Consider the following 26,155-nt stretch of genomic DNA (forward strand, 5'->3'; position numbering starts at 1 on the left):
TCAATTAAGTATTTACATTGTTACGTTTTATGCATGAATCAATGTTAAGCAATAGACGCCCTATGTATTTCAATTCTATAGTAACTTATAGACATAACTGGGTGCATTTGGTATTTAATCCCAATATTACAGGTCTGACACTAGTATTGTGATACTTCTTGATCACAAGAATCAATTTAAGGTAAAGTCCTCATTAAGGCCCCAAGGTTGTAGGGCCCCCATTTTATCGATCCAGTACGCTTCTCTTTGTAATAGGAGGGACAGATAATCACCTCCTCTTGTGGGGCGTCTAACAACTTCAAGAACTTGACATTTTAGCTGTGCAATGGAATGCTTTTGTAAATTAAAGTGGCGAGCCACTGGTGAATACTGGTTATTGCATCTAATATTTGACTTATGTTCTGTCAACATAATGAGTGAGGTAGAGAATGTGGCTGAAGGTAGGCTGAAGGAGAGTTGCGTGTCATCCGCATAACACTGTAAATTAGAGGTGAAACTGGCACTCGCGTGCCAGGGCCGCCATGTAGACATTGAAGAACCAGTTTGAAAGAGTGATAGTGGAGTTAAAGGGCCCAAGTACCACCTGGGATCGGCGGTCAGAGAGGAAGGAGGTTAACCACACCAGAGACTGACCAGAGATTCCTAGGGTGTCACAGAGATGTGCGATCAGGCTATTATGTTTTACGTGTCAAAGGCATAGGAGAGGTCAAGAAGAATGAGGACGGAGAGTGTTATTGAGAGCACGTCTTCAGAAGGGCAGTGTACCATGCCTCTGGCTGCTCTAAAGCCAGACTGATGGTCGTGGAGGCAACCAGCAGATTCAGTGTGGAGGGTGAGCTGAGAGATGGCCAACTTCTCCAGGAGTTTGCCCAGGAAAGGGGTGATGGAGATGTGGCGGTAGTTTGCCGGAATGGAGGGGTCGGCAGAGGGTTTCTTAAGCAGAGGGTCACAAGGGAGTGCTTAAGAGAAGTGGGGAAAACCCCAGTGGCAAATGTTTGCAGAGAGCAGCCAAGTTTGGAGAGAGAGAGAGACAGAGAGAGAGAGAGAGACAGAAAGAGACAGAGAGACAGAGAGAGACAGACAGAGAGAGAGAGAGAGAGAGAGAGAGAGAGAGTCAATGTTGTCCTTAATGGTTTGGATGAGGCCTTCATAGACGAAACTTGTCTGGCGACCTCATTAGGTGTGATGGGAGTGAGAGAAGAGAAGTGGTGGAGGGGGCCAATGGAGGCTCCAGGCCTATAGGTGTATGATGTGGTGTGGATGTGAGAGAGGAAAGGATGTCTTGAGCTTTTGCAGAGAAGTGAGAAGCCAGGGCTGAGCAAAGGTCCTGGACTGGTGTGACAGAAGAGGAGGCTGGTGCAGGATTTGCCAGTTCCTTACAGACTTTGAAACGTTCGGCCGCGTTTGATGCCGCGTGTGATGAACCATAAGTCACCGGACGAGAGATTGCTGTGGCAAATGTTAACCCGGCTGAGGGATGACTGTGAATTAAAGTTGGTCTGAACCCGACTAAAGGAGGCTGAACTGTGAAAAAAGGATCTGAGACCGGCTTAGGGTGATCATGGGTGAATAGTGAATCGCCTGACATGAATATTTGGAAAGGAACGTTTTTTTGTTGCTTCTGTTACATCTGGCCCTCTGAATCAAGAGACTTTGAACAAAATATACTTGGGCACAGAAGGCCCTGATGTTGGTAAAAGGAACTGTGACCTCATGCCGAAGAAGCCCAAGAGTGTTCTGTGCTCGAGTGTCCGCCATGTCCTGTGCTAAAAACGTGAGGAAGGGAGGCCAACGGCCTAAACATCCTAACTTATCTTATTGTGAACATTATCGCACCCTATTTGTAGCATAGCGGTAAGGATTGGCAATAGTTTTTTTTTTTAGTACAGGCCCTTTTTATTTGACTAGACTCCACTAGGACTGTATTATTTTTTGATGGTCGTAGCTTGCTCCCATCCTAGATTTAGGTTTAGATATGTGTTTTGCACACCCCTGATTAAGTTCAATATACACCCTCGAATTGTGATCACTTGTGTCTTTGATACAATGCCTTCCTTACAGAACTCAGTTTGCTTTCCTTCCAAAATGTATACTTTCTACAACACTCCTTAAGTCCATCTTTCGAGAAATTATTTACTGCTTGCTTGTGCTCCTTACGTAGCTCGCAGATAATGAGGTAATAATGAATTAATAACCTGTGTGAGGAGCCAGGAATTAGTGGGCTCCCACTGCACGCAAAAATCACCTTCGGCCTTGCTGCATCTGCTATAAGGCAGTCGCCCTCAAGTCACCCAGCTACCCCGCAGAGAAACCAGCATCTCCGGTGGACAGTGCACCACCAGAGGCCAGGACACTTGGAGACTTGAAATCTACCACTGCAAAAAGGAAAGGCCCAGGAAACAGTCCTTCTCTGCCTACGCCCCTAGACTGTCGAACCTCCTCCCCATCGGCACTAGACTCGCCCCCACGCTCCTACAATTCAAAAATGAACTCAAGACCAACCTCTTCAAGGAATCTCTCCTCCTCAACACCTAGGGCATCACGTTGCCCCTCACGCCAACTGACTCACTACCCCCGCTGTATATCTGTTCTGTTCCCTCTTAAACGTTCTCTGTTATGTATCTGTATTGTTCTATACCTCTGTAAGCGCTCCGCTGCTTCTCTAATAATAATAATGTGACGCGGACACAGAGGACTCCTGGTTTTGGTTGTAGACTTTTATTAAATGGCAAATGGTTTGGAAAATGCCTCGCTATCCCTACGCTAAGAGGTATTTTCCCTACCTCAACCAAAACTAAGAGTCTGTCCGTTTTCAAGATGTCCGAATCAAAAGTATGTCATGTGTCCAAAATCCTATTCTAGCCCTCACACTCTAAAAGTGAACTCTAAAGTGCTAATGATATTATCTCTGATTCACAAAGTGTACAAATGTTCAGCTCCAACAAAAGGGTATAAATAAAACAAAAAGGTTCACAGTTCCAGGGACTCTCCTTCTCAGGTTTCTCTTCTATCCAATGAAATAAAACAAGAACATTCCAACGGAGAATAACCAAGTTCCTTGCAGCCCAAGAGGGTAACTCCCTCCTCCTGGTGCATTCACAGTTCCAGGGAACAACTCCCTTCCCCAGATTCCTTCTTCTATGCAAAACAATTCACAATCCTAAAGGTATAACTCTTCCTTGGGTTTCTTTTCTTTTCTACTACTTGAAGTGTTGGTGCAGGTCCCAGACTCGCAGGTCACCTGGTGTAATCCCCTGCCAGGTTTTTCCTTCACTTTAAGAAATAACTCACTATTTCAAGGGGATTGCTCCTCCTTGAGATTTCCTTTCACGGTTGGTCATCACACACCTTTTCACCTGGCCTGGTATTCTCTCCTGCCAGGGTTTCAACACTTAAGCTTGCCTGGTGTACTCTTCTGCCAGGACTTGTTTTCTTCTCTTTCCCCCTAAAAGATTTGCCCATTGGTGGCTTCTTACTGCCGATTTCATATGGTTTGTTTCCACATTCGTACTATTTGTTATATTTCCTCCTTTCAAGTAGGAGTCCAATGCCCTGTTCGTGGTATGGTTCAAAATCCCTTTAAACCCTTCACACGCTTCATTCAGCGTTCTTCCTGCTACTGTCATGGAGTAACATTCATTCTCAGGCACCCCGGTAACCTGTTTCTCTTCCCTGGTCTTACCGAGTGCTTTGAGCGCCTCACACCTCTTTGTTGCTTCTCTGGGCCACCTGCTGGCTCAGCGTGCATGCAGTTAGTCGCAGTAGCCCTTCCACGTTTGGTTCCCCTCTGCACGAGTCCCACTGCCTCTCTGATTCAGGCGGCAGGTTCGCTGTCACTCTACTTCTCTTCACACAGTAATGTTTCGCTTTTAGCAGCGCACTCTGCCCTAGCATGCTGTCCGGTCTCCTCGCGGCTTCATCCAGCTTTCGTGGGTCTCCTGGCAGCTCAAAGCATCTTCCAAAGACTAGATGTCTCAGTTCACTTGTCGGCTCTAGTCTTCTTTATGGCTCTTTTCCTCTTTCTCATCTTGGTGGTAGTTACAATATGATGTTGAGGAAGCTCACAATGAATCTCACTGGGAGTAATCAGTACTGCTGCTTGCTTCTTCCTCGTCTGTTATCAACACATCACTCCCTGTTGGCTATTGGGGTCTGTATGAAGCAGAAATAACAGGTGTTTGAGGGAGAGGGTTACAATATGCCATTAAGGCACGGGGAAGAGTATCATCCATGAAAGGAAAAGGGGACATGTGTTTTCCTCCAATTATGTCTTGTCATCATCCTGAGGGTTGCCTCCCCTAATGTGATCCTCCCTCCAATAGCCACTCTCAGGATCAGGTAGCGGCTGCCGTCCCCTTTCAACATGAGGAGAGGCTGCCCCATGGAAAGAAGTGGTGATCTCATCAGATTGGGTATGGTGACATTGGGCTGTATATTAGTCATGAAAGCATCTGATGGCTCTTTGGACAGAGATAAAAACCTTTGGTTGGGGAGTGTTCATCTAATTGATGCTGGCTAGTGATTAATCGTACATTACATTCTCCTGTAAAGCACGCTTAAGCCAAAAAGCCTTCCTGGCACTGGTACTAGATCCCAAAGCACAAACTGCAGTGGGCTAGGCCATTAGAACAAGAAATTAACACAGGTGTGAGCTCATGTTTTTAATGATTGTGGCCAAATTATCTTGAATGGCTCGTTATGCATGTTAATAATCTTGGTTCGACCATGTGGCTCCTGGAAACATTTGCTATGAGATGTGAAATGAGAGACCATGAGCTCCGTTCAAATGAGGAAGCCATCCAGGTGTTTTAAAAAAGAAATTGGGGAATCTAGATCCAATTTGTTAAATATAATCAGTGTCTCTACAGATCCTGTCTGACCATGTTGCACATACGTAGTGATGATTGTCAAAGGAAGGAGCTTCAAAATATTGAATGTGCTTTTACAATATTTCTTTATTTTTAAACCTATTTATTGCAAAGACATACTACATTTATTAAGTGTCAAAGACTGCCCAAAGAACGCGCTTCCCGTTAACAAGTCCTTCCAAGGGTTGCCCCGCTTCACAGGAATAATTTCATATTCACACTTAAAGCCAAAACTGGGATCACTTGTGCAGAGCAGGCTTTGAAACAGTTAAGCCAATTCTTCTCATGACATAAGTGTTTTCTGGATCCTTTCAATGCGCAGGGTGTCTTAGATTTTCCATGTAGTGTCTTTTTCCCAAGAATCTTTACTGATCCTGCTCCAGATGTTCCTAAAATATGCTTCTTTACCCCAAATTGTTCATCTTGTTTTTTCTTTCTTTTGAAGGGCTACCATCGAGGAGACCTATTCAAAGTCCATGGTGAAACTGTCGAGGCTGGCGAGCAACAGTAGCCTACTGGGGTAAGATTGAGTCGCATAGGGAGTAGAGATGACACTTTACAAATGAAGTGAGGAATGTGATGCAACACTGCTCGGGAGATGTGTACAACCTTCCCAGTGCGGCGGAAGAGACTTGAGGCTCAAGGAGTCTGTTAAGCTGAAAATTACCCAGAAATGGGTCCTAGAGCACACTTTGTACAAGGCATACATTATTTTTCAAAAATTGATTAGCAGAATGTGCTAATTAATATATTCTTGATTTAGCAAACAAACATATTTAATTAGCAATTGTGTAATATTTTAAATGTCACCAGAAGTTATTTGTACCCAAGACATAAAATTAGCAACACTACAGCATACTCTTACGTCCCGTCCCCTTTCCTCCTTACTGTATGGGCGTCCTTCGCAAGGTACGAGAGACGGAACCTTTTTCACCAGAAATAAATCTTCCCCTTTAAACTTAGAAGCGCGTGGGTGCGTGGCCCCGGGAGCCTGCACTCTCCTGACTCCACCCACCGGCTCCACTCCTCAGTTCCCTTTTCCGCGTCGACTGGAATGGGCCGAATTCACCAGCGCTCATGGGTTTGGCTTTGGCCATGTAATACCACACGCTCTTCCTCGGATATTCTTCTATCTTTGTCTTTTTCTTTTCAATAGGTACTTGGTGCTCCGATGCCATGCTCCTCCCCGGCGCATGTTGACTTCAGCAGACTTTAGCAGGTGTCCAGCCTGCAAGGGGCTCTTGAGGGCCTAAAGGACTTCGTCAAACATCACTCGAGGCCAACTTAAAGTCCTATATTCAGCATCGCACCCCGTAAGGACGACTCCTTCCCAATGAAGCGCAAGACCGGGAGGAACCTTTAGGTTTCTAGCACCAGCCCACATAGCAAGGCTAGTCCAGCTACCGGCCTCACAACGCCGAGCGGGTCTCCGGATCCTTCCGGGGCCAGTGCTGAGGGACCACAAGGTTGTTTTACAGGGGTTACTCCCGAGGGGCAACGCCCTAGTACCGGCATCATGTCCGAGGGGGCACCTTCACGCAGCACTACCGGCAGCTCTGCCGAGGGCAATACGCCTTCCAGGTCTCGGCATGAGGTGCGGGATAGGCCTTTTGTTCCAACACCATGCGTCTTGAACAGGGCTGGTTCCAGCGAGCCAGGCACCACTACTTTGGCACGCTGCTCGACAAAATGGCTGCCGCGCCAGCCAACCTGGCCGCTCATCCAATACCCCCTCTTGCTGAGCAGGTGGAGGAAAGAGTCACAAGATGGGACCGGTGTCGACCAGTTGCGTGTCCTACAGTTTATCCATTAGCAGCGCAGGGCAGGTTTCCCCTGCACCCCAGGCAGAGTGTGCCCTGGCCCCAGTTGCCCTTGGCCACTCCGTCAATATCACCTGCCGCCTCTACAGACGGGTTCTTCGAAAGGTTCCTAGGGCTGATGCGAACTTCTCAGATGTGGGCCGTCCTCCAGCACGCCATCGGGGACATGCTCCCCCAGATCACCCCACCTGCACCCATAGTCATTCCTCATGTGGCTTCAGTGCCACAAGCCCTAGCGCAGCCACCGCTGCCCCAGCCGGCGCCTCAGATTCTGGCTTCCCAGCCACCCACATTACAGGTGGCCCCACAACAGCCGCCTCAGCAGCCACCGGCTCCGGCATCCACACTGCAGCCCACAGCGCCCAGTACCCCTCCACCAGTTCCAGACCCTCTGAGCACTCTGGAGGACACTGACGAGGAGGAGGACCCCGACATGTCATCTTCAGCCAGGGCCTTCCACAAACGCCTTGCAGGTTTGGCAGAATATTTGGGCCTTCCTCAGCCCAAGGTAGAGCAGCCCGAGGAGGGGGTCTTGGCAGAAGTCCTCGCCCTAATACCCCCTACCAGAACGGGGTACCCGATGCAGAAAGACGGGGGTGACTCGAGCCACACTCTGCCCAACCTGTCAATTGGCGCCTCAACGCCAACTATAGGCAGATGGAGGGGGATACACTTTTGGTTTATGCGCATCCTCAACCGCACTCTTCTGTGATCGCTGCGGCGTCACTCTGTTCTAAGCCTCAGTCGTCCTCGGCCACCTCGTCCCTGACGCTGCTAGGCAAGGAGGAGAAGATCTTGGAGGCGTACAGGAAAAAGCTGTACTCCAACGCCTCCTTGCACCTGCGTCAAGCCAACGCAGATGCCATGCTGGCAGCCGTTAACCATAGGCTCTGGCGGGAAATTGCGGACTTCCTCCCAGAACTTCCGGCGCAGAGCCAAGCATGCTTCAAAGCTGGCCTAGGAGAAGCCATGCTGGTAGCGCAGGAAATCATGGCGTCCACCGTGGCGCACATCGATACCTCTGGCCGGGCCATCTGCATCAGCACGGACATGAGAAGGACTGCCTGGCACCGGGCTACTAAGTTTAACCCTGAAGTCCAGGAACGCATATTGGACCATTCGAGGGTAGTGACCTCTTTCACTCCACCACGGATGAAGAATTGGATAAAAACAGCCCGCAAACGGCGGAGTCTTTATTCTTACGAAGGCCACGCCCAAGGCCTACACCCAGTCACAGCAATGCTCAGACAAGGGGCGTGCCTCTGGCAGATTCCAGGGCTTTCAAGAACGAAGGTCCAGGCAACCAGACCGTTCACCGAGTCAGCACCAAAGGAAACAACAAAAGGGTGGGGGGGCAAGGGCTTTTTCCAATCCCGCTCCTCCGCAACAGCCTCAGAGGGAAAGAAGGCATGACCTGCCCCTTCGGGTCCACGTGTCTCCGGTGGGGGGCAGGCTTGCCTTTCAAGTGTACTTTTGGCGCCAGAATTTTTCAGATCCCTGGATCCTCTCCGTAGTCTCCACGGGGTACCGCCTACCGGTACCTTCCTCTTCGCCCTCCTCCCATCCTCTCTCACAGATTGGGACAGCAACTCTGTTGGCAGAGATCCAGTATCTCGTTGTGAGCCAGGCTCTGGAAGAAGTCCCAACCTCCCAGTGAGGCTTGGGCTTTTATTCCAAGATTTTCGCCATACAGAAGAAGAATCAGGCTGGCCTAAGAGTTGTGTTAGACCTTTCCACCCTCAACCTCTCCCTTCCTTTGCAAAAATTCAAGATGGTTACGCCACCACTTATTGCGGAAACACTGCAGGGGAGACTGGATGTGCTCCCTGTATCTGAAGGACTTGTACCTACACGTCCCGATTTGGCAACCGCATCATTACTTACTGCGGTTCAGGGTCATGGGCTGCCATTTCCAATACAAGGTACTACCCTTTGGCCTCAACACAGCCCCCAGGGTATTTACCAGGTTGAAGAATGCAGTGGCAGCCCTCATCATACCTGTCTCGTCCAAGCCACATCTCCGGGAAGCGGTTCACCATACATCCGCTGCACTGTTGAATACACTCCACGACTTGGGGTTCACTATCAATCTCAAGAGGTCTCAACTGCACCCGGGCCTCATCTTGGACACGAGTTCCGAGAGAGTCTTTCTCTCGGAGGACAAGATAGCGGCCATCAAGAGGGCCACCTCTCACTTACTCTCCAGGCCAGTGATCTCGGCCTGGTGGTACCAACATCTGTTGGGTATAATGGCGGAGGTCCTGTTGGCCGCACCCCACACAAAGCTCAAGATGAGATTACAGCTGCACTTCGCAGCCTCATGCAATCAGGAGAAGGGCTCCCAAGCGGAGCCAGTCGACATTCCTCCTTTTCTCCACCCGGACCTCATGTGGTGTTCCGCGGACTTCAACCTGTGGCAGGGCAAACCCTTCCGGCAGCCTGCCCCTTAGGTCACTGTTATTACAGACTCCTCCCTAGAGGGCTGGAACTCCACTCTGGACAGCCACAGTGTCCATTGTGTCTGGACTCAGCAGGAGCAGGAGTCCCACATCAATTTGCTTGCAATATCGCTGGCTCTAAAGGCCTTTCTCCCTCTCATAGGGGGCGATGCACTTCTTATCCAGACAGACTACTCCACCAGCATGTACTATGTCAACAAGCAGGGGGTACCAGATCCCCCTCCACTGTGCAATCTAGCCAGCAGCATGTGGTAGTGGGCACTGGAGAACAACATCTACCTCAATGCAGTTCACCTCGTGGGGGAGTCCAACCTGGAGGCAGACAGGCTCAGCAGTCTGGGGGCGGACAATTACGAGTGGCAATTGAATGACCTAGTACTGAAGGAGATCTTATTTAGATGGGGGCACTCCCCAAGTGGATCTGTTTGCCTCCTGGGACAACCGGAAATGTCAGAAGTACGTCTCCTGGCAAGGGCAGAGCTCTGGCTCCCTGGGCGACGCATTCCAGATACGGTGAAATGACATGACGGCATATGCCTTCCCGCCCACACCCCTGATCCACAGGATGATCTGCAAGATCAAGGAATCTCACCACCTCTGCATCATTTTGATAGCTCCCTGGTGGCAGCTAACGAGAGGGAGGTGAGGGAGGTGAGGGAGAAAACCTGTCATGCTCAGTTCATAAGGAGGAAATATATATTGAGTGAAAAGGGAAAAGACAAATTATATAGAAGATGTTGAATGAATGCAAGTAAATAACTTGCGTAATGTAACGTTCAAAACAGACTTGCCAACAAGGACCAAAAGGGAGAAAATACAGTAGAAACAAGTTCTGTATTAACTGCAGAGACAGGGAAATCCTCCCAGAGACTAATAAGCCACTACAGGAAGGTAAACGTTTTTGCTGGTTGGGATACAGCCTGAAGAGTATCTAGAAAGGTTGCAAGTTTTAAAGGAGTGATTCTCTGGAAAAGTGACTGTATACAGTGAAGCATTAGACAATATAAACTCTGAACTAAATCCTGGGACCCTTCCAAGAAAGAATATTGCTCCTAAAGACAGAAGAGATTCAGTGCTGTGCCTTAAAGCCTTTTGAGAAATAACATGGTTTAAATAGAGTTACTGTTTGAAATACAATACAAGAGTGTTTTCTTTATCCCACATCTAAACGTTGACACCCCTCTAAGCCATACCACAGCCACGACTAGCCAGGTCTAAACCAGCCTCCCAAACTTCACCTGTCCAACCGCTATTGCCAGGATGAATTCATGTCCAGTGCCGGTGAGTACTTGTCCCTTTTTGTCCTGTTCCTGAAGTTGGTTCCATCTGCTGGTATCTCTGAGGTCTGGGAGTAGCAGGTCCCAGTCTCTACCATTGAAGCCTGTTTGGAATGGGGCTTTGTGCACCCACTTCAACTAGCTTTTTCTCGCCTGCTGGTTCTAAACCAGAAATTTTCTTGGAGGACCCTTCTTGTGCCCTCTGCCTGGTTTCCCTTTCTGCTGAACCTGTGGGGTAACAGGAGATCTGATCTTGCCTTTTCCTAGCACCGTAATAGACATCTATGATTTTGCCCCATTGTTTCATTTAGAAGACCTTTAGGCAACTTGTTGAAGCAATTTAATGCGACTTGCTAGGTATTTACCTGAACAGAGGCATTTGTCATAACTTCTAGTTTAAAGGGGACAGGACCGAAATTTGATTTTTGTGAAAACCGGTCTTGTCCATATTCTAATTGCCAATATTTTTTTTTAACACCTTTTCCTATGGTTATCCTTCATTTTGTGAGCTTTTGAGCCCTTAAAGATTAGTGTCATCGGAGGGAGAAAGGAAGTAGACTATGCAGATCCATTATACCAGCAAGGAGGCATAGTGAAAGGTTGCATTGTCCTTTTCTTTACAACTTCATGTAGACTTAGCTATGAATCTTGCCCATCAGAAGTAGTAGTGCTACTGTTTGTATTAGTATTACCAACATTAGTACCCTTACTGACAGCAGTAGTATTCGCACTACCAGCAACCATATTAATAATATCAATAGTAGTACTTGTCGCTACAATAGTATCACTACACTTAGTATTAACAGTGGTGCTAATGTAAGTGCTAGTAGAATTAATACTATTAGTGATTGCCAGTAATGGTAGTACTGTTAGTAGTAGTGCTACATATGATGCTGTTGGTAAGAAGAATACTGTTGCTACTAATAGTAATAGTATTAGTTGCAGTAACTTTAATACTACTAACATCAGAAGTAGTGGTAGTACTACTGCTAACAGTAGATGCAGAATGATTAGAACAGGTGTTAGTACTACTAACAGCAATAGTAGGATTACTTAAAATATTAGTGCTATCAATGTATACTACATGTACTAGTAGGAGAAATTTTAATACTAATAAAAGTACTGGAAGTAGTAGTTGAGTAGTACTAAATGTACTAGTGTCAGTACTACTGGTGGTAGAACTACTGGTGTCAGTAGCACTGTTCATTTTCTTAGTAAGTTAATATTGAATTTTCTGAACCAACCCTGGCAGTGGGAGGAGGGGGTTCAGAGATGTCCTCCACTTTAATGAACCATGTTAAAGACATTTTGGGTCTAGCTAAACGCAATCAAGGTAGTGTAACAGAGCAGTAAGACTTACAGACAACATGGGGTTCATGTAGTAGTACAAACTAGATGCTAAGTATAAACGTATTGTATTTAATAGGTCTTAACCCATGCTAAGCATATCATATCACATCACAGGTAAGTAATATCCACAGTCCTCTATTAAAGAACCTAAAACCAACAAGCCACCATTTGTAGCAACGCTGGCATTTCCAAGTAAGACTTTACTTATTATAGGTAGTTACCTTAATTCCTATTAAATAAAAAGAAATCTGTTTACCCCCTTACCCCCCCTTGTTTCTAATGCAGGATATTCATGGCTATTTTTGTTTGTTCCGAAAGTTTGAACAAGGTTTTTGTCGAGTTTTCCTCCTTGTCTCCACATACCCAAATAGGTTTTCCTCTTTCTGCGTTCATTAGTTCCTTTTAATCTTTCATGCCATTTCAACCTTGATTACACATAAATCTTTCTCTTCCTTCCCTCTCTTCACAATACTTTTTCCTCTTGCCTATCTGCTGTTAAGACTTGGATGGCCTCCCCTTTTCTCCATCTTAATCCTAAAACTGAGAACCTATACCTTCTACCTCCCCTTCTCCCTCTCCCCATCCTGATGATATCGATTTTCACCCTCTTTGCATCTCTTTTCCTCTTCTGCTCGCAATCTTGGGGTCATTTTTGACCTTCTCCTGCTCTCTTCACATTTGTTACTGCCTGTTCTGCTCGCCATCATCTCTTTAATCTTCGTCCCACTCGACCATTCCTCTCTTTTCATGCCATTAAGCTTCTTTTCTACTTAATGTTTTTTTCTAGATGTCATTACTGTTCTGTACTTTTCTTGGCCCTCCCTCTACTCTATCTTGCACCCTTGCATTCTGTCTAACGCTGCTATCCGCTTATTGTTTCAGCTTCCTCCCTGGTCCCATGTCACCCTCTTATCTCGGCTTCCCTTCTCTCATTTGAGCTCAATCTTCTTTTCAATGTTCTATGCTTTTTCATATTTCTCCATGGTCTTCCCCCTCCCCAACCTCTTACCTCTGCTCTTTGGTTTCTTTATACGTCTCTGAACTCTCTCTCCATTCTGTCTTTATTCTTCCTGTCCCTAAACCACCCAGCACGTCTTCTCCTTTGCGCTTCTTGCTCCCAAACATTGGAACTATCTTCCTCTCCCTCTTCGTTCCTCCTTTTCCTGACATGTTTTTCAGACTCTGCTTAAGTCATTATCCCAAAATTAATTCGGTTTCCCTGATTTTTCAATTTGCTGTTATTTGTACAGTTGTGGCTTCTAATCCTTGTCAAAGCACTTTGGCGAAAGTTCTCTATGAATAAAATATAAATGCTAAGACGGACTAGTTTCCCTGTCCTTAAGTTTTCTCCTCCTGTTATTCGCATAGCCAATTTATTTGTTTGTGCGTTTATACTGGTTGGTACCTGTGGGTGTGTGTTCAGTTTCAATTTTTTTGTGTATTCCGCATAGTGAAGGCATTGGCTCATTCATTCTTTTTATAACGTGACAACTGCCAATTATACTAATTCTGAACAAACTATTAACCAAATATAAATAACAAGCCTTAACTCTACACCACCACATCACGACTCACTTTTAACAATAGGAGCTTGCAACAATAATTTAAAATGAGTGCTTTGTGTTTCATGTCTTTTGAGTTGAGGTTTGATTTGATAGAATGAGCACTCTGTATATTGGGTTTCCAGCTATGCCTTTTTGAGCATATAAAGAATTCCCTTGGAAGGAGTATTTTGCAAAAATGTTTTTGCTGACGACCCATAAAGGAAGGAAGGCTCCCTCCTGTGATTGCTGCATGTCACCGGGATCAGAAGACAATGGTCTCTGTTCTTTTTTTGGAAAGAGTAGGATATTGTATTTGTGGAAGGGCTATGTTTGATGTTTGGATGTGGGAGTGGGGTGGAGAGGATGGTGTCTTTGCACGATTTGACTGTTCAGGATTAACTTGCACAATTGTAACATGGAGCTCTTGTATGCATGTTCTAGTAATTGTTTCAAGACTTAAAAGATCCTTAAATGCACATTTGTCCCCTCCTGCTGCACTCTCCAATATGCTGTTCTGGTACTTGAGCAAGCATGTACAACACGCGAAATAATGCACTTTAGCACTGGCATACAGCACAGCTGCTATTCATTTACTAGCAAATCTGCTTAGCGCTGCTGATGCATGTTAATACTAATTCTGGGGGAACTTCTGCACATTGAACCAGATCCAGCATTCCGTGGATTCCGGTGCTCACTCTGGCAACCCAAACGCACGCACGAATTCACGTTCTATTCGGACTCAAGTTGAACCTTTCAGCAATTTGTTGGGCCAGTCGGAGTCCTAGAATGTCTGAGGCTTGGTGGCTATAAACAAAAAAAAGCCCATTGTGCTTCCTTGTTCTTTGTGAGTTGTTCTTGATATTAGAATGAGAAACCAAGTTGATCCACATTAGGAGTAGGCAGAACAGCTAATCCTATTGCCACTGAAATGATTTTTTGTGTCTTCATGTTTAAATTCTTGAATTAATCATTGGTGACAGGAAGACTGCATGTGTGATTCCTTTCCCAGCAGTTTTTCGTTTTTCATTTCTATAAACGTGCTAGAAAGGAAGTGTTTGATGTTGCTTTGAATGGCCCAACCGAACTACAGCAAGTCCTTCTATTGTTGCCATCAAGTGCGGAACTCACTTTAAATACCGAATATTAACGCGAAGCTCCGCAAAGGGCTGAAAAGGTGCATTGAGGGCAGTTAAGGCTGTTGAAGCTTTGCAGCCTCCTGGCCTTTGTATGCTCAGTGCTTAGTCTAGAATTGCTTCCTCCAAGAAGGAAGACTTCAGTAACTACAGAAGGTTGAATACTGGGTGAGTGACACCTTTCAAGCTTGCTTTCATTCTGTGGGAGTAATTAACAACATTGTGGCAAAGCTTTGTGACCCTTTCACCCAATAAAGAAACCAACAAATCTAATCTTGCCTTGAAAAGAAGCTAATGCAATACCAAAACACCTAAGATTGAAGCTCCACGTTCAAGATCAATTTAAGTAATAATAAAACCCCCAGACAACACATCAAAGGGGATGACTGCTGAAATGGAATCTGACGCTCAATCCAACATCGCTTTTTTTATTTTTAACTATGACCCCGACAAACAAGCTATTGCAGGAAACAGCGGAAGTCTAAATGTCGGCATCGCCACTACGAGTAATCAACCAACCTGATAATATATACAGCTCTCCTGTCGTAGATAACAACAACTCCTTATTGAACTTATGTTTAAATCTACAAAGGGATTCCACTGGAGGCTGACTGCAAGGCCGGGGAAGCAGGGTCCCTCGCAGGAATTCGATAGCCTCATTAGGACTAGCCTACCAGCATCCCCGAATTTGTCCAGGCCGAGGGAAACTGACACGTCAACATCTACTTTCACTGACACAGAGTAAACCATACATACTAATTCATGAACAGCTTGGACGGAGTAACCACCAAGCACTTGAGCTCTGTGGCAGCGACTGTAGACTTAGTTTTTGCATTATGCTGAACCATGGCTAAGGAACAGAGAACTGAAAATGGTGTTTCCAAGAGTGGTTGATATTGTTTTAGCCCAGAGAGAACCCCCTGAATTCTGTACCCTCTTCTAATCCGTGTTCACAACGAAGCCTGAGATGGGGAACAACGGAGGAGTCACGAAAGAACACTTCAATGGAAGTGAGAAAGGTAATGGAAGATAATATCTCCGTGTGCGATAACCCAGAGATCTCCAAAGTGACGCCTTAGAGGAATCTATGACATCAGTACCACCCGCCCTGAAGGATACAGAGAGGGTGAATGGATCCCTAAACTAAAAAGAAGCAAAAGAAAGAGAGGAACAGGGAACAAATGAATGATTAGCGAAACCCTGACCAACATGAAAGTGGGCAAAGCTATAGAGAAAAGAGAAGTAAATCAACCTGTGGCTGGATTAAGTAGACAACCAGCTTGCCAACCAAAACTAGAAAAAAGAATGGGCAAGAACTGAAAGTGACTCCTAATTTACTTCATCCCCCACAAATAAGGGGAACACTAGACAAGTAGGTGCATTTTAAGGAAATAAAACATGCTGAATAACGAGTTTTAACTCATTTAGGGAAGAAACATCTTTCCAACCTAGGGACCACAGATGTTGGGCCCAGCTTTTCTAAATGCACAGGAACCAACACACAAACATTTTTGTAGTGCAAGCTATATGGAACAAGTCCCAGATTAGCAACGGTTGTAAAATGGGTAACATGTATTGAAATCAAGTCAATGATGGTCTGCCCTTTTTTAAATAGAAGCTTCTTATTGAGCCGGTTAAGGCAAATCCCTTCCTTGAAATCAGTTGTCCCAGCGGAACATTGAGCACGTGGAGCTCCCTGAAGTGGACAGCCCTGAAAATTGGGCTTTGGAGGAGAATGTCTCCTTTAGTGGTAGAATTACTGTGCGCTAGACTTGAATCGCTACAAAGTTTATGGTTCAATTTAATTGTAAACCGCACATCTTTATCTGGCCCCATTGCCCATGGAAATAGTACTACCTAATTCAAAAAAGCCTACTGAAACCCAATCTGGACACTTATCTGAAAGATCTAGCCTCGTATCATGCATAGTGAACCCAAAATGTGTTTAAAAAAAGCAGAACCAGATTGAACGATGAGTTCTGGAAGTGCTTGGAGAGGAATCCCCATGATATGGATTAATCAATAAATGCAGACTACTATATTGGAATACGCTGGCCGTTCGCTCCTTTTTTCTGTACTAAACTAGGCCTTAAAGAACATTTGGCCAGAGACATTTACACATTGCAAGAAACGTTTCCCCCAGAATTTTAAATGTAGGTGGCTTCAAAATTGTACACCATTCAGCGATCTCTCCTGAAAGCCGGAGACTTCTAGGGGGTCTTTGCATTGGAGCCAGGACTCCCTTTAATCTGACTAACTTCGATGTGAGCCCCCCACCTTTGCTTTGGTGATGAGTGCGATAGTGGCAGGATTTCCTCTGCCCCTGAAGGGGAAGAATTTGGTAATCTATGGGTGGAATTCTTAACTGAATTTGATTTGGGTTTTATGGAGATGGCCATAAACAAGTGAGGTGACGAGCTTGGTCTAATGGAAAGGTTAAATCTCATCTATATTCTATATTGCTTCCATCATAGGGGTGACCCACAATGGATTGAGTGATCACGCCGCACTGACTTAGACCTTAAATTATGACCTAGCGAAATCAACACACAAAATGATTAGCAATGTGGAGGTTAATGCTTTTGCGAACAGATTGATATGGAATTCCTTGAACATAAAGACATTTAACACCAAATGAATGGGAACCACTATCCCCATCGGGTAGCTAATAGAAAGCTGTGAGTGGAATCTTTGAAATTCTGGTAAACAATATCATTGCCTATACCCAAATTAGTAAGAGTGGAACCACTCAGATACAGGACTTGATCTCAATGACACTCAAATTGCTAAAAGAAAGGGAATTCTGCCCGGAAGTAAAGATTGACCAAAAAAAACATATTTAACACCTAGAGAAAAAAACAGATGTTGCACCTACTTAAGAACCCAATATAAGAATTGGTTGCTATATCACAAAAACAGTTTGAACAACACCAACTGGAGCTTTCTCTTTAAATTATGAAAGCTGAATGATAGTCAGAAATGTTGGTATAATTACAGAACTTTATCTGGCAAACTCCCTTAATATTGAACTGGATATCTGAAGCGAATTGGACAAAACATATCGCCAACCAACAGTCTTTATGTTCAGATTCTCACATGGCAAATTATCTTTTACCAGGGTGACTTGAAGAAGGGTTTCAAGAGACAGATATTCTGATGAGAATAACTAAACTTAAGGGAACCTGTGCCCCAGGACCTGACAGGCTTGCAAATGCTGCAAGTAAATGTAACCCTGACTATTGGGCACTGGTGTTGGCAATAGTCTTTGTGAGAATTGTGAACACAGGCAACAAACCCACTAGTTCGAAAGAGTCATCATTATTCCAGTATTTAAGAAGAGCAACTGGAGCGACCCTGCTGCGTATAGACTATTAGTTAAATACAGGGGGGGTGGTCCTGCCTTCAAACATTTACGATTGCAATGATTTAAATGCAATAGACATTTTGAAACCTCCCAAGTTTTGAGCAATAGAACAATACAAATAATGCTTTTATTGAAGAAAAGGGAAATTATCCAAACGCTGGATGTCTGGTCAAGACATCTGGGTATCCCTTTCTAAGCCGGGAGACAACAGACCCTACCCTTTTTTTAGGATCTCTGTCCACTTTACAGCGGACCAGCCCAACTGCTTTATAGACTTATTATTGACTACATATGGGATAAAAAGTGTGTATATTTATAACACTAATTCTATCTTGCTTTTGTCGAATGCATTGAATACAAAAGTGTTTTCTCACCACTGTGTTTATATATTTGTTTTCACATTGCTGACTTTGTTTAAGAAAACTTTAATTCACCTGATTGAAAAAGGTTTTGTATTGGATTATATATTGTTACGATTACAAAGCTATACATGTAACCTAATTAAAAAAGGTCACCATGCTTATTAGTCCAGCGTTTGGATAATTTCCCCTTTCTTAAATAGAAGAATTATTTGTATTGTTCTATTGCTCAAAACTTGGGAGGTTTCAAAATGTCTATTGCATTTAAATCATTGCAATCTTAAATGTTTAAAGGCAGGACCACTCCCCTGTATTTAACTATACGCTAGCCTCTGTGTCCTGCCTAATCTGAGGCTGTCCCTCCAGTTACAAAAAAAAGCATATAGACCATTAGCTATGAAAGACTCTTGTTGCAAAATTCTCGCAGGACTTATCTTTGAAAAACGAAATATCTATGTCAAAAGGCTGGACACGTTGTCTCCTTTGCAGACTGGCTTTAGACAACGCGGCAAAAATACATCTCATAACATCTGAGCCTTACATTTTATTGTGGCAGAAACTATGCGCCACCCTGGCGGAGGATATATCTATGCTTCATAGACTATTCTTGCGCATTTGATAGTCTCCTGACCCATTCTCGGGGATAAACTTAGGCCCTGGGATGTGTAGATCCTGACTTGCTTCATTCCATTAAGCTACTATAAATGGACAAGACAATCATGGTCCAATTGGACTCTGAAGGCTCTCTATCGTCTCGCATCAAAGTAAATGTGGGGTTGAAGCAAGGTTGCATTCTTTCGCCCTAGTTATTCAACCTCTACACTGCAGACCTAGACAAGGCTGTAAGAACAATTCGAAATGTCCCACCTCAAATAGGTAATGCTGCAGTATCTTGGATGGCATATGCGGACGATACTATCCTACTGGATTTAACTCTGATAGGCTTACAAAATTCTATCGAGGCACGTGTCACCTACGCTGCGAGTCATTGGAAATGGTCAAAACATATATTCATCTTGGTATTCCGATGGCAGCATAGGACATTACGTCTGTCAGAGTGACGAAGAAATGGGTGGTGGTCAAAAATGTCATCAGTAGAAAGGGACGTCAGAACATAGAGGGATAAATTGAGCTCTACAGGTCAGGAATTGTTCCCTGTATTCTTTATGGCCGTGAGACCCTCCCCTCAAGTACGGTAGCCTGACTAGACAACTTAAAGGAAAACTGTTCTAGCCTTGCAGTTTCCCAGGCTGTCCCTGTGGAGGCTCTCCATTTTGAGTTGGGGACGGTATACCTTCAAGCAGAATTTTACGTTGGGCTACACAAAGCCGGCACTAAGGGGATTTCCCTCTTGCAGATGTTCACAAGAAATACTTATCCGTATACTCTGAACTAAGATTTAGAGAAAATTGTGATCTTTTTTTTAAACTCTATTGATTTGATTGTACCCACTGAAAGCATATACCCAAAAAAGAATACCTTGAAATGGGACCACTCTAAAAATCTTAGTAAATTAGACAGTAGGAAGCAATATAAATAATATATTACTCAGGGTTTTCATCCAGGCTCACTGTGTCATTATCTTCTGAAGCTACTTACACCTGAACATACTTCCCACTTTGGACTACACTGGTTGTACGAAGGATATGAACAAGGAGGAGGGACTCTGGCTACTTTGTGTTAACCAGGTTTAAACTAGCAGACCTGTCCTCACCCAGCATAGTAGACTGCACGAGAGTTATAGGTTGTTATGGCAGATTTCTGCTACCATTCTGGAACATGAAACAGATCCTTTTTGGGGTGCATTGATAACGGCTCATCGCATCAGGAAGGAGTTTATAAAAAACACAGAGGCCATGAAATGAAAGTATGTCTGGTCAGAAAGTTTGCAATTGGGTCTCAATTAAGTATTTTTAGCCTGAAATTAACTGGTTTCTTGCTGCTGCGTTAATGAATTCGAATATCCAATTTTTTAAAGTAAGAATATCAGTTTTTTTTTTTTAACGTGGTTTCTTTTAGGAAGTTGTATTTATTGCATAATGAAATATTGAATTGTATTTGAACATGTGTTTTATATATTTTATATAGTGTTAAAGGTTGGAAATGTCTAAATAAGACCGCACTTAGATAATAAGTAGTTTTAATCTGCTTATTTTGTGAAGCTCCTTTAAAGCCGGACTCTTGAATAGTAAAACCTTTGTTTTTAATCTATTTAATTTACTGGTTCTTCTTACACCCAAACAAGTTAAAAAAAACAGTAAACCTCTTTTCGAGGGGATTGGGTCCTCCGACGTATTCCATATCTATGACATGTAATCACCACAGCTGTGCTGCTTCGGAAACTTTTCCGGCGTCTGCGTCCTGCGTCGATGACGTCGATGCGCCGACGTCGAGGACCTCCTCCGACGTCCGACGTCATCCGATGTGATAAGTAGGACGCACGACGCCCGTAGCCTCAGTTCCGTTTTTTCCGCGAACGTGTTGCTTTGTGTTTCTCGGTTCTACGCCTCGACTCTTTGGAGTTCTGTTCTTTATCGGTTCTTCGAACCTGTTCGTTTGTGTTATTCCTTCGACGATGTCTTCTACTTCGTCTTCGACCCCGCGTCCGGGCTTCAAGAAGTGCGGGGAGTGTGGGTCCAAGATGTCGGTGACTGACTCGCACGACGCCTGCCTCTGGTGCCTCGGGGAGGCCCACGACACGGATGACTGTATCGACTGCCAGTCGCTCACGTCCAAAGCCTTACGCGAACGTAAGAAGAAATTGTCGGTAGGTCGGGTGTCCAAGCCCCGGAAGTCGAAGTCGGCGGGGCTTTCGACGGATGATTCGAGGGGTGACTCTCCGCGTCATTGTCGGAAGTCTCGTCGGTCTTCTTCTAGGAGTCGGTCTCGACACTCCTCAGCCTCTTCGAGGCATTCTCGGAAGCGCCGTCACCGGTCGCCTTCCAGGTCCTCTTCCGAGGACTCTGCCCGGCACGTCGGTTACCCCTCCAGCCGTGCGACGCCGGAGGAATGGGCTTCCTTCGGGAAGAAGATGTTGGCGATTCTTGAGTCGCAGGGTACTCCACCGTCCCCGCCCCCGAGTGGGGTCGGCCGTGAGAGGTCGAGAGCCACCGCTCGCAAGAGTGGTCGGCACGAGCCACGGGAGAGGTCCCGTTCGGACAAGGAGGCTCGTTCTCGCCGTACCCGTTCCAGGTCCCGGTCCTCGACGCGATCGAGACCGTGTGCACCTGTGATGTCTTCGAGGAAGACATCGACGTCTGAGGCGTCGAGGGCGTCGACAGGCTTTCTCGAGGCTCCGGCTCCGAGGAAGTCGTCGAAGCCGTCGATGACCAGGTCGTCGAGGGACACGCTCGGGGCTCCGGCTTCGAGGGCTGTGTCGACGCCGCCGATACTGGAGGCGCTGCATCTGACGTCGACGCCGATTTCCTCGCCGTCGACGCCGATCCTCTCGGCGCCGTTGCCGGTTTTCTCGACGTCTGTGCCGATTCGCTCGACGCCATCGACGCCTTTCGTGACGGAGGTGCCCCGTGTCTCGGGTGTACCCCCTAGGAAGGCTCTGGCTAAGAGCAAGCACTCTCGGGTGCCTTCTTTTCGCCACCTGGAATATATTTCAGAGGCGGATGAGGATTCTGATGGCCTGGTTCCTCGTCAGGTGCCAGATGACATTGTCTCGGGCCATAGTCAGTTTGACGATTTGAGGCAGTCACTGCATGATGCCAGTGGACTAGACACCTCTCCGGAGGTGGAATTTTGTAGGCCTGAGCCTGGCTCCCATGCCGATTCCTCGTACCGGCGCCTTATGGCTAGGGTTTCTGAGTATCTGGGATGGTCTGCTCCCCCAGGGGAGTTTGTGCAGGATGACCTGACGGACATCCTTGATGTTGGTCCCCCAACTGACCCGGTACTGCAGTTCCATATGGCTTTACAGATAAGGGTGGCGGCGGCTTGGACTGCTCCGGAGAGTCTCCCGGCGGTGGGCAAGTCCTTGTCGCGTAAATACCGTCCAGCCAGTAGCGACCCCTGCTACTTGACCAGGCACCCCACTCCGGAAAGTTTGGTGGTGCAGGCGGCCACGGCCCCGGCAAAGCAGGCGTCGTACCCTACCATCCCTCCTGATAGGGACGACAAGCATTTTGATGGCTGGGCGAAGAAAGTGTTTTCTTCTGGTGGTATGGCGCTTCAGGCGGCCAACTCCATTTGTGCCTTGTCACGTTTCACGCACACTCTGTGGAACTGTGTTGCGTTAGCGGCTGAACATATTCCCGAAGGGGATGAGCGGGATGGTTTCCTTGCTATGGTCCAGGATGGTAAGGATGCCATGTGTGAGTCCGTTCAGTCGGGTCTGGACTTGGCTGAATGCGTCAGTAGGTCCATGGCGGCGAGCACCGTGATACGCAGGTTTGCGTGGTTGCGGAAGTCGGGGTTTGCTCCTGATGTGCAATCCCGGCTCCTCAACATGCCCTTTGACGGTGAACACCTTTTTGGCAGCAAGGCTGACGAGAGCCTTGAGAGGTTGCAGACCTCAAAAGCTGCAGCGAAGTCGTTGGGCGCTGCAGTTCGCCAACCTCCGCCTTTTCGTCCTAGGGGACAGCAGTGGAGGGGTGGTTCCTTTCGCTATTACTCGTCCTTCAGTAAAGCGAGAGGAGCTGGCAGTCAAAGAGGCCAACGCAGGGGTACCAGAGGTGGACGACAGGGTACCCGTGGTGCCAAGGCCGCTCGGGCAGTTGCCTCTTTGCCCTCAGGTAACGCCGCAGCCGCTCCTACTCAGTCATGAGGCCATGTCCCATGGTTCGCCGGTTGGGGGAAGGCTGGCGCAGCATCTTGTAGAGTGGCAAGCCATTACTTCAGATGTGTGGGTTCTGGAGATCGTAGCCCACGGCTACTGTCTTCCCTTTCGGCACAGGCCTCACGACAATCCACCGGGGAACCTCTCTTTGAAGTGTCCGGATCCGCTCCTTGCGCAGGAAATTCAAGCCCTGCTGGAGAAAGGCGCTATAGAACTGGTGCCTGTAGCGGAGAGGAACAAGGGATGGTATTCCCCTTATTTTTTGATTTCCAAGAAAGATGGGGGATTGAGACCCATCATGGACTTGCGCGGTTTGAACAAACTCCTCAGGAAGGACTAGTTCAAGATGGTTACTCTCTCTCAAGTCCTCCAGGCCCTTCAGCTTCAGGACTGGTTGGTGTCACTCGACCTCAAGGATGCTTACTTCCATGTGCCGATCCATCCCAAGCACAAGAAGTACCTGAGGTTCGCGGTTGGCGACTCGCACTTTCAGTTTCGGGTCCTGCCGTTCGGATTGACCTCCGCCCCGAGGGTTTTCACCAAGCTCATGGTGGTGGTGGCAGCGCATCTCAGGCAAGGGGGGATTCACGTCTACCCCTACCTGGACGATTGGTTGATCAGGGGGAGCTCTCCCGAGCGAGTCCTGGATCATCTGTCCGTCACCTGCCACTCCCTTCACAGGCTGGGCTTCTCCCTCAATTTAAAGAAGTCCCATTTGACGCCAACACAGAGGCTCCAGTACATCGGAGCAGTGCTCGACACTTCCCTGGGGCAGTGTTTTCCTCCCCAGGTGAGGGCTCTTCACATTCAGCAGATGGTGCACAAGTTTCAGCATGCCCAGACGCTCCCAGCGTTCGAGTTCTTGAGGTTGCTCGGCCTCATGGCATCCTGCATTCTTCTGGTGCCAGGGGCTCGCCTGCGAATGAGATCTTTGCAGTGGGCACTCAAGACGCAATGGTCACAGTCCTCCGGCAGGATGTCGGACCCGATTCAGGTGCCGCCCTCGGTCGCCCGGGACCTTCTGTGGTGGGCCGTCGAAGGCAGCTTGATGAAGGGGGCTCCATTTTGGCTTCCCTGGCCGGAGGTGACGATCGTGACGGATACATCCCTCACGGGATGGGGAGCTCATGCCAACGGGCTGACAGTCAGCGGTCGTTGGTCTCCGTCGGAGTCCAGACTCCATATCAATCTGTTGGAGCTGAGGGCCGTCAGGCTAGCCCTGAAGGCTTTTCTGCCGACTGTGAGAGGAAAGAGTGTCCTGATCCTAACGGACAACACAGTGGCCATGCACTACGTCAACAAAAAGGGGGGGGCAGGGTCACTTCCTCTGTGCAGGGAGGCGATGCAGCTCGAGTTCTGGGCCATCCAGCAGGAAGTTTCGATCTCGGCAGTTCATCTGGCCGGAGTCGAAAACGTGACGGCGGACGCTCTGAGCAGGCAGAGCGCGATCTCTCACGAGTGGGAGTTGGCTCAGGAGACTCTCCTGGAGATCTTCGCCCTTTGGGGGACCCCTCAGGTGGATCTCTTCGCCTCCAGTGTCAACCGGAAGTGCGAAAGGTTTTGCTCGCGGGAATTTCCTCCAAAAGGAGCCTTAGGAGACGCGTTCGTGGTGGAGTGGTCGTTCCCGCTGCTGTATGCGTTTCCTCCAGTCCCCGTCATCCCGCAAGTGCTGCGGAGGTTACGGAAGTTCGGTTCCCGGATGATCCTCATTGCTCCGGCGTGGGCTCGGAGGACGTGGTACCCTGACCTTCTCGACTTGTCCATCTGCCCTCCACGCCGTCTTCCCTACCGAGACGATCTGCTCTCACGGGAGGGGGGGTCTGGTTCTCCATCCAGAGGTCAGATCCCTCAACCTTCACGCTTGGCTTCTGAAAGGTTGAGGTATAGGGATTGGGACCTCCCTGAAGACGTGATGGAGGTGTTGCTTTCGGCCCGAAGGCCCGCAACTAAGTCTCTGTACCGTTGCCGTTGGCGTAAGTTCTGCGACTGGTGCAGAGTTCGGAAATGTGGATCCTTTTGCATGTGACATCCCCATGGTTCTGTCCTTTTTGCTTTCTTTGGCCCACAGGGGCTTGCAAGTGGGTACCATTAAAGGTTACCTGGCGGCGCTGTCCATCTTTAAGCGCTCGTCTGATGAGTGTTCTTACTTTAAGATCCCTTTAATTTCACAGTTTCTGAAAGGGCTCACTAATGTGTTCCCTCTGTCTCCTTTCCTGGTGCCCGGTTGGGATTTAAACCTTGTTCTTAGGTTTCTTATGGGTGCTCCGTTTGAGCCTTTACATTCTTGCCCTTTGAGGCTGTTAACTCTGAAAACTGTGTTTTTAGTTGCGGTTACTTCCACTCGCAGAGTGAGTGAGTTACAGGCACTTTCAGTTAAGCCACCCTTCACTGTTTTCCACAAGGACAGGGTTGTCCTTCGAGTTCGTCCTTCTTTTCTTCCGAAGGTAGTGACGGAATTTCATTTGGGCCAGAAGGTTGTTCTTCCGGCATTCTATCCTCCTCCGCATCCTGGTAAGGAAGAGGAGAGGCTCCATAGGCTTGATCCTAGGAGAGCTTTAAGCTTTTATGTTTCACGCATGTCCCGGGTCAGAGTGGACGATCAACTCTTTATTGGTTACGCTGGAAAGCGTTTGGGGCAAGCTGTGACGAAACAGACTTTGTCCCGCTGGATTATTTTGGCCATCTCGGAGTGTTACCGCTTGGCGGGTAAGGACCCACCGGCTGGCTTGCGGGCCCATTCTACCAGGGGTGTGGCTGCATCTACTGCGCTGCAGAGGGGTGTTCCTATTCGCAACATCTGTGATGCAGCCACCTGGGCTTCAGTACATACATTTGTACGGCATTATTCCCTCGATTCCATCAGAGGGCAGGATCTGGCCTTTGGCAAGGCGGTCCTTTGCTCTGCTATTTGATTGGCTATTGTAAAATTGTTTCTAAATTCTTTCCCTCCTCCTTGTTTTGGTACTGCTTTGGGAGTCTGTCATAGATATGGAATACGTCGGAGGACCCAATCCGCTCGAAGAACAAGTTACTTTCTTACCTGGTAACGTTCTTTCGATGGGATGGTCCGACGACGTATTCCATATCGCTCCCGCCCTGCCTTCCCCGCTGCAGAATTTCTTTTGCGATTGCAGCTTGCGTTCCGCAAGGCTTTGTGTCTGACTGGCAGTTGACTTATGTCACACGTTCTGGGGG

The 26,155-nt window shown here is 47.1% G+C and overlaps 1 protein-coding gene across 4 annotated transcripts in view; it reads left to right on the forward strand.

Annotated features, from left to right (window-relative positions):
• Positions 1–26,155, forward strand: part of FCHO1 (FCH and mu domain containing endocytic adaptor 1) — a 1,111,213-nt gene that overhangs the window by 438,126 nt on the left and 646,932 nt on the right. For all 4 annotated transcript variants that reach the window (XM_069648666.1, XM_069648689.1, XM_069648674.1 and 1 more), the window contains exon 5: positions 5,314–5,388. In XM_069648666.1, the coding sequence (XP_069504767.1) occupies positions 5,314–5,388 (75 nt within the window). The remainder of the gene's footprint in view (positions 1–5,313; positions 5,389–26,155) is intronic.

Source organism: Ambystoma mexicanum, chromosome 1p (assembly GCF_040938575.1).
Source record: "Ambystoma mexicanum isolate Mex_15411 chromosome 1p, UKY_AmexF1_1, whole genome shotgun sequence".
In the NCBI taxonomy this organism is placed as follows: domain Eukaryota; kingdom Metazoa; phylum Chordata; class Amphibia; order Caudata; family Ambystomatidae; genus Ambystoma; species Ambystoma mexicanum.